At 43.6% G+C, this 9,519-nt stretch overlaps 1 protein-coding gene across 1 annotated transcript in view; it reads left to right on the top strand.

Annotated features, from left to right (window-relative positions):
- Window positions 1-658: 658 nt before the first annotated feature.
- The window catches only part of prkcz (protein kinase C, zeta), a gene marked incomplete at both ends in the record, with an annotated part of 168,797 nt that continues 159,936 nt past the window's right edge, over window positions 659-9,519 (top strand). Inside the window, one exon of the mRNA XM_080833639.1 lies at window positions 659-729. Within this exon, the coding sequence (XP_080689765.1) occupies window positions 659-729 (71 nt within the window). The remainder of the gene's footprint in view (window positions 730-9,519) is intronic.

A 9,519-nucleotide genomic window follows, 5' to 3' on the forward strand; every position in this document is an offset into this window, starting at 1 on the left:
GCAAGATAGTTGTAAACACTACACTACAGGCTAATATTGCGGGAATGTGGAGAATGTTGACTTGGAGAAAAGTAGAAATAACATGCAGCACACCGATAGGGGGATGAAGACGACATACTGACCGATGTCGCAAGAAATGGACCCGAAAAAGAACGGTTCTGCATGTGATTACTTTTCTGATTCATGAGCAAGATTCCATCGAAACCCGGTGTATTTTTGACGTATTCGATTTGGAAATCATTTCAATGTTTACGTCAAGATCAGTAAGGCTATGCTGCAACTTTGTAGCTGCGCTCTGTCCCCGCTCGACAACAGGTGGATTCCGACCAGGCCAATCCAGACCTGGAAGTAACCCGTCTTAACGGCGCTTTCTCCGCCCCGTAACCATAGCAAGCCCAGCGAGTGTGACACTGGGAAACAAGCTGCCAAGATATGGATGGACCCAAAAAGCCGCGGAACAGAGTCGATCAACTTTTCTGAGCAAATGTTTTTCTGTTTTGACAAGGTGACTCCGAGAAATACTGTGCAAGACCAGACTACTTTGTCGCCTGGTAGACTCACCTCTTGACGGAGTATTGATCCTCGACAACTTTATTCTGTCAAACGGAAACGCCGATTCAGTTTTTAAGACTGCAAATGCTATCCATTCTGTATTATAATGCCTACGAGTAACGGATCAGTGATGGACCTACACACGGAATACGTGAAAATTAAAGCGCATTACGCCGGGTAAGTGTTTCCATGGCGAGTGAGGTAACTCAAAGGTTGGCGGAGACGTGGGTTCAAATTTCAAGTTATTGAACCACTGGGGTTTCATATCCATGGCTTCTTATAAGAAAGTTGGGAGGGCGACGGTCCACCTTAGACAGATGTAGACTAGAGTAACAGGTTACATAGTTTTTTAGAAATCTTTCAGTCTTTTAGCACAATTTGGGGAACGCGGTTGTTGTTTCTGCTGACAAGATGAGGAACAATCTGTTAGTCGTGTAGGTTGGCTCAATTTGGATATAGTTTACAGTAGGAACTTATTCACCTGTATACGAAGGCCTACAGCCTATGTTCTGGCCAACTAGACCTATACATAAATGTCTCACCATTTGTTTTGTGTTACAAAACTTACAATGATGGCGCTAACTGTCTAAAACTCTAATAATTAGCTTACATTAAAGTCAGAGAACTGTTACATACAGTATATTCCCATAAATGACGTAAAACACAGGACAACACATTTTACCCAGAGCCTCTTGCTACATAATATATATTCTGTTTTGTAAAACTCTGATATGTCTGTTCACATAGCTTAACATAGATTAATTAAATTACATTAGTTACGTGAAGATCTTTGCTGGTTATCTAAAAGTCTGAAGAGTGAAAACGTTTTTAAGGCTTAATGTTGCCTGAATAGTGACTGCCTTGCTGTCATAGGGTGTGGGTTTCAAACACATTTGAACGCTTGTGTCAAGATAAGGGCCAAGGATAGATAACATATCACCAAGCCAGAACTGACTGCAACGTTCAAAACAATCTACGTGTAACTCACAACTCCTCCACAAAGTGCAGGTCAGGGATATAACAGGAAGGAGTATAGCTTTGCTGTGTGTAGCTACTATGGTGTCACTTATGGTTCATTGGATCTCAACCTCTACTAATTCTTGTTACCGTTCATGGTATTATGTGTCTGAAACTTATGTATACATTATGTCTATGTACAGCTGTTTTGGATAGGTCTATATGGATAGATGATCAGCGATGGTGCTTGTTACATAAATGTTATAAATAATCCTGAAATGTTCAGATTTAACCCATCACCCCACGGGCCCAGAAGGTGTTGTCATGGTTGTCTGACGCCTCGCTGTGATTGCACTGCATATTAACGATGCTTGAGTCATTCTGTCATGACTGCATATTAATGCCCTTATGTCATCATTAGCAGAACAAACACCAACAGGGAGAACTCACACACCCTGCTCATAGCACGGACACACGCACGCACAGACACACAAACACCAAGAGGGGTGACTCACACACCCTACTTATAGCACTGACACACACACACACATCATTTTAACCACAATGTTAGAGAATTCCTACAGTAAATTCAGTCGCCTTTCGTCATCACAAGCAAAGCATTCTCTTGCAAGATCCTGGAGGGTCTGATTTGCACGTTAACACACTCTAATGGACTGACCGACACATACACGTACCGTGAGGGATAACACTCATTAACCCTGCCTCTAGCACTGACACACACACACACACACACACACACACACACACACACACACACACACACACACACAGAGGTCACACACTCAAACTCACACCTACAGCACAGTGACTTACATACCACTCAAAAACCATGCCTTAAGGACAGGGTCACACACAGATCACACAGCGTGCCTAGCCTACACACACACTAGACAGGACACACACCTCGCCCCTAGCATTGAAACACACCCCTCTTAAACCATGTCAATAGCTCATACAAACATGTCATACATGCACACACACACACACAACACACCCTTCCTGAAGTGCTGAAAGGTATCTTGTCTATAGACTGGGGAAGCTGTTGTGGAGGAGACGGTGGTACTGTGTTCACCCGAGAGGACCTTGCATGACTCCAGCAATGACTTTAAAAAGCACTGTAAGGCCATGTCCCTGTGTGTGTGTGTGTGTGTGTGTGTGTGTGTGTGTGTGTGTGTCTCACAGATTATTTATGAACAGAAAGGGCTCTGTTGTTATAGCAGCATACCTGTCATTCATTCGCTGGGTGAGATTGGTCAGGAGTGGGTAGTTAACAAAGTGCCACAGATGATTCAGTTCTTTATGCTGAATAAAGCATAGTCGAGGAAAGCACATCCGGTCAGATGGCTTTTTGAAGTCTATTAAAGGTACAGTTCAAGTTTCTAATCCTATACACTTTTTGTCAATTTCAGCAAATTGCTCCTCACCGACCGGGCTGTACACTATATACTTGGTCTGTTGAGCTTTAGTATCTTTTGCCAGAATCGCGGACTGTACCTTTAATGTCACGTCTGTGAGTGTGTGGGCATAGAAGTGCTCAGAGAAGCTACAGGGAAACTGATGGAAGAGTGAGGTCCACACATAGAGAGCTGTTACACTGTATACAGAGGGTGACATATACGTACCAAGCTATAGAACCCTTTAAGGTTCTATATAGAACCCTTTAAGGTTCTATATAGAACCTTTTGTTTTTAGAGTGTACTGCACATTATGTACATGTAGTCACATACCAGGATAGTACCGTTATATAGAAACCTAGGTATAGCATTCATGACTAAAAAGCCCAAATTATTTATTTTTCATAAAATACTTATATGACTGCCTCAAGCACAGAGATTCTCAGAGAAGCTACGGGGGACCTGGCAAAAAGCATGAGCTCTTCATAGAGCTATTACACTGCACGCTATACAAAACATCTACTCCAGCATAGCTCTGCTGCATGTAGACAGGCTATTACATTAACTGATGATGGGTACATAGTGGGATGTTACAGTTGGCTGCTTTAATAATGGGGCCTTTTCCCCCTGACCTAACGTCCTTGGAATGACTGGTCAGGCGTTGTTGGTAATAAAGGGGCTCTTGACCAACGACCTGGTGTCCTTGAAATGACTGGATAGGCCACAACAATCAAAGCATTCTCACATTGACACACTGTAAAGGACCGACAGACACATACACACTCCTTGAAATGACTAGATAGGCAGCAACGATCAAAGCATTCTCACATTGACACACTCTAAAGGATGGACAGACACATACACACTCCTTAAGATGACTGGATAGGTGTTGTTGATAATGAAGGGGCTCTTGACCAGCGACCTTGTGTCCTTCGGATGAACGATCAGCCCTCGGTGGGAGGTTTGATAGATGGGTTTTGATCTTGCCAAGACAGAAAAGAAGTGCTGGGTGTCAGTGTCCCTCAGACACACACACATACACACAAACCCACGCACACCCATCATATATTTACATGGACAAGGATCACAGAGCTGTCATTGGGGAAGCTGTTTCAGGAAGTATAACTTAGGTGTCAGGTGTGTATTAGTGTGCTAAACGTGTGCATGTGTAAGTGTGTGTGTGCGTGCGTGCACCTGTGTGTCTGTGTATCTCTCTGGAAAGTGTGTGTCGGCATGTGTTTGTTTCTGCTACATCTTTCATGTATGTGTGTGCAATATACATTTACATTTTCCGTATACGAAGCTGTCTGTGTCTGTGTCTGTGTCTGTGTCTGTGTCTGTGTGTGTGTGTGTGTGTGTCTGTGTCTGTGTGTGCGTGTGTGTGTCTGTGTGTGTGTGTCTGTGTGTGTGTGTTTGTGTCTCTGTGTGTGTGTAAATGTACCTTTTTCCATGTGTATGTGGCTTTATCCCCACCACACTGTCATGCATTAATTCGACCATGCTCGTTCTACATCTACACACTTTGCGCTAGCCTATTTACCCGTAATGTAAAATATTGCCACCATTGGCAGTTTTCTGTTTCATTGCTCTACTGGCCCTTGTAATAATAACCTTATGAGCACACCGTTTACCCTCTAAGCTGTTCTGCAATACTGGAATGCTCCCAATCGTATTCACTATACATTTTGTATAAATCATGTATTATACCATCTTATGTTTTTATGTAGTGTATACATTTGCCACATGTATTTTAGAAGGCTTATCCGGATACATGTTTGAATTCATCAGATTCTCTCCCCTCCCCTCCCACTTTACCTTTTCTATCTCCCCCCTTTATGAGCCAAGGTTCTGATCGCAGGTTCTTCCTGTTAAGAGGGAGTTTTTTCTTGCCCCTTTTCCCTCTGCGCTTCCTCCAGGGGGGTTCAGGCTCTGGGCTCCTTAAAGCCCATTAATACAATTTTATTGTTTTCAGCGCTATATAAATGATTTTTAATAGAATCAAATTGAGTTATAGTAGCTATCAACACCAAGGTCATGGGTTCGACAATGTGTGTGTGAATGTACAATGTGTGTACTATGAGTGTGTTTGTGTGTGTGTGTGTGTGTGAGTGAGAGAGAGTGTAAGTGAGTGAAAGAAAGAGAGGGAGTGTGTGTGTGTGTGCGTGGGCGCATTATCTCCTCATCTCTCTTTGCGGGCTAGTACAGTTGTCCCCTGGGGTTAGTAGGGCTGTGGGTATCTACTGTACTGCATGTGTCTGTAGGTATCTACTGTACTGCATGTGTCTGTAGGTATCTACTGTACTGCATGTGTCTGGGCTTAGTAGGGCTGTGGGTATCTACTGTACTGCATGTGTCTGTAGGTATCTACTGTACTGCATGTGTCTGTAGGTATCTACTGTACTGCATGTGTCTGTAGGTATCTACTGTACTGCATGTGTCTGGGCTTAGTAGGACTGTAGGTATCTACTGTACTGCATGTGTCTGGGCTTAGTAGGACTGTGGGTATCTACTGTACTGCATGTGTCTGTAGGTATCTACTGTACTGCATGTGTCTGGGGTTAGTAGGGCTGTAGGTATCTACTGTACTGTATGTGACTGTAGGTATCTACTGTACTGCATGTGTCTGGGGTTAGTAGGGCTGTAGGTATCTACTGTACTGCATGTGACTGTGGGTATCTACTGTACTGCATGTGTCTGGGTATCTACTGTACTGCATGTGTCTGTAGGTATCTACTGTACTGCATGTGTCTGTGGGTATCTACTGTACTGCATGTGTCTGGGTATCTACTGTACTGCATGTGTCTGGGTATCTACTGTACTGCATGTGTCTGTAGGTATCTACTGTACTGCATGTGTCTGTGGGTATCTACTGTACTGCATGTGTGTGGGGTTAGTAGGACTGTGGGTATCTACTGTACTGCATGTGTCTGTAGGTATCTACTGTACTGCATGTGTGTGGGGTTAGTAGGACTGTAGGTATCTACTGTACTGCATGTGTCTGTAGGTATCTACTGTACTGCATGTGTCTGTAGGTATCTACTGTACTGCATGTGTCTGTAGGTATCTACTGTACTGCATGTGTGTGGGGTTAGTAGGACTGTAGGTATCTACTGTACTGCATGTGTCTGGGGTTAGTAGGACTGTGGGTATCTACTGTACTGCATGTGTGTGGGGTTAGTAGGGCTGTGGGTATCTCTTGACGGATGACCCTCCTCCCCAATCCTGAATCTCAGCGCACAGAGCACTTTAAACTGGGTCAACCTTTATCTTCCCACTCCCAGTACTCCAGTCGGTGATTCCCTACTCCAAAAATGTTTTTTTTGGGGGGGGGGGGGGGGGGGGGGGGGGGGGGGGTTGGGTGTGAGTAGGGAGGGGAACTGTGCTGCCCTGGTGGCTAGCCGTCTGCCTAATCCAGTCAGTTGCCTAGCAACTGGTTATGAGCTGCCATAATGGTTCCCTTTAATTAGAAAAAAAGAGGAAAAGATGAAGTGATGTTTGTCTAGATGTATGGCTGGTGTCCCGGCCAGGAGACTCTGAGCAGCTGCAGTGGGTGTTGTATGCGTGCCTTCATGTGTGCCACAGAGAGTGTGTTCATATAGAGTGTGTGTGTGTTCATTAGAGTGTGTGTGTGTGTTCATATAGAGTGTGTTCATGTAGAGAGTGTGTGTGTTCATATAGAGTGTGTTTATATAGAGTGTGTGTGTGTTCATATAGAGTGTGTTCATATAGAGTGTGTGTGTGTTCATATAGAGTGTGTGTGTTAATATAGAGTGTGTGTGTTCATATAGAGTGTGTGTGTTCATGTAGAGTGTGTGTGTGTTCATGTAGAGTGTGTGTGTTCATATAGAGTGTGTGTGTTCATATAGAGTGTGTGTGTTCATATAGAGTGTGTGTGTTCATATAGAGTGTGTGTGTTCATATAGAGTGTGTGTGTTCATGTAGAGTGTGTGTGTGTTCATATAGAGTGTGTGTGTTCATATAGAGTGTGTGTGTTCATGTAGTGTGTGTGTGTTCAAAGAGTGTGTTCATGTAGAGACTGTGGGTTCATATGGAGAGTGTTCATATAGAGTGTGTGTGTTCATAAAGAGTGTGTGTGTTCATATAGAGTGTGTGTGTTCATGTAGAGAGCGTGTGTTCATATAGCGTGTGTTCATATAGTGTGTGTGTTCATATAGAGTGTGTTCATATAGTGTGTGTGTTCATGTAGAGTGTGTTCATATAGTGTGTGTGTTCATGTAGAGAGCGTGTGTTCATATAGAGTGTGTTCATATAGAGTGTGTGTGTTCATGTAGAGAGTGTGTGTGTTCATATAGAGTGTGTGTTCATGTAGAGTGTGTGTGTTCATATAGAGTGTGTGTGTTCATATAGAGTGTGTGTGTTCATGTAGAGTGTGTTCATATAGTGTGTGTGTGTTCATATAGAGTGTGTGTGTTCATGTAGAGTGTGTTCATATAGTGTGTGTGTGTTCATATAGAGTGTGTGTGTTCATGTAGAGTGTGTTCATATAGTGTGTGTGTGTTCATGTAGAGTGTGTTCATATAGAGTGTGTGTGTTCATATAGAGTGTGTGTGTTCATATAGAGTGTGTGTGTTCATATAGAGTGTGTTCATATAGTGTGTGTGTGTTCATATAGAGTGTGTGTGTTCATATAGAGTGTGTGTGTTCATGTAGAGAGCGTGTGTTCATATAGAGTGTGTTCATATAGTGTGTGTGTGTTCATATAGAGTGTGTGTGTTCATGTTGTGTGTGTGTGTTCATGAAGAGTGTGTTTATTTAGAGTGTGTTGATATAGAGAGTGTTGATATAGAGAGTGTGCTCATATATAGTGTGTTCATATAGAGTGTGCTCATTCTGTTCATATGTAAGATCCCATAACAACTCATACTTGTTCACATGCTTTAAGCAGTATGAGTATATACTGTTAAGGTCAGCTCCACATACACACGAACACCCACATGTCCTGTGCTGAAGAATGCAACTCCTCTGATAACCCTTAGACCCTCCCCATAACTCTCCCATCCTCCGCATCCTCCTCTCCAGAAGCATGCAGTGTTGCAGTCAATTAGTGGATTGCACAGATTTTCTAGATTCCTGGAAATGTGTTCCGAATTCCAGCTCCAGAACCCCTAGATGATGCGTAATGTTTCCAGAACACCTCCTTGACAGGCTAGGAGCAGAATGTTGGCGTGGAATCCAGGAGAGCTGGGCTGTAAATAGGCACACCTAGGGCCGAACCTCAGAGCAGGCTACAAAGGTCGCCCGCAGCAGCATAAGCTGTATGCTGACAGCATTCCTCCGAGCCAGGAAACTCCCTCACACACACACACACACACACTCACGCACTTACACACACAAACTCCCTCCCTCACACACACACACTCACGCACTTACACACACAAACTCCTTCCCACACACACACACACACACACACACACACACACACACACACACACACACACACACACACACACACACACACACACACACACACACACACGGTCTGAGCCTCTGACAGCAGACTCACAGCCAGCATTAACCTGTGGTACTCAAAACACAAGACCACTCGGGGGAACACACGCAGTTACTCATCCTCAAAGAAGAAAAAGAGGACCTTTCTCATGTGAATGTGTAATGTATTTTATAGCACACATTCACTCACCTGACTGGACCTCATCCGGGGAGGAACAGGGCAGGATTGTGTGGGCCAAATTCTAGAAGGGCTGGTTTAAGTGCACGTCTGTGTGTCTGTGTGTGTGTCTGTGTGTGTGTTGCAGTGTGTGTGTGGTACAAGACAGCACCCTTTTTGGCCAGATATGACTAGAGTTGGTTAAAGTGTGTGTGAGGGTGTGTGAATGTGTGTTTGTGTGTGTGTGAAATTTCCACGCGTGAATACACTTTCCAAACCAACACTCCCTTTAATCGTTTGGTTCCACTGTGATAGAATCTTTACAATTCAGTTAGACTTTCATAGACAGTTTCAAGCAGCATTGTGTGATAAGATCAGTTTTTTGTTGTGTGTATGTGTGTGCTTGTGTATGTGTGTGTGTGTGCGTGCATGTTTAAGTTTATATATCAGTAAACTTCTTGTGAACCCATACAGTGTATACCTTATTATACAGTTTATTCATTATTTGCTGTCTGCCTGCCTGTCTGCCCGCCTACCGAATAATCTAAATATGTCTAATGAAACACATTTGCCACCTCAAAGCTAGGTACTGAAACGGACTATGTCCATCTTACATTACTGAAATGGCAAGTGTTTCTCTGCAGGTGTTTATTGTGTAACACGAGGCTACTCGTTACCGTGCTGTATGTGTAGACGGACGATAAGGGAGATCCCAGAGACTGGGAAAGAATCTTATGCATATAACGCAAGAGCAACAGTGACCAGTAGCCTACGTGATACGGGATCTTTTTCTGCTTTCCGATGCGGCAAAGAAAAGTGATCTTTTGTGGAAAATGTATCGGTGCATTTGTTCCTCCTGCTGGCTTCTCTATAATTTGAATACAATCTGTAATCAGTGTGTGTGTGTGTGTGTGTGTGTGTGTGTGTGTGTGTGTGTGTGTGTGTGTGTGTGTGTGTGTGTGTTTACAT

Source organism: Sprattus sprattus, assembly GCF_963457725.1.
Source record: "Sprattus sprattus genome assembly, chromosome: 2".
Taxonomy (NCBI): Eukaryota; Metazoa; Chordata; class Actinopteri; order Clupeiformes; family Clupeidae; genus Sprattus; species Sprattus sprattus.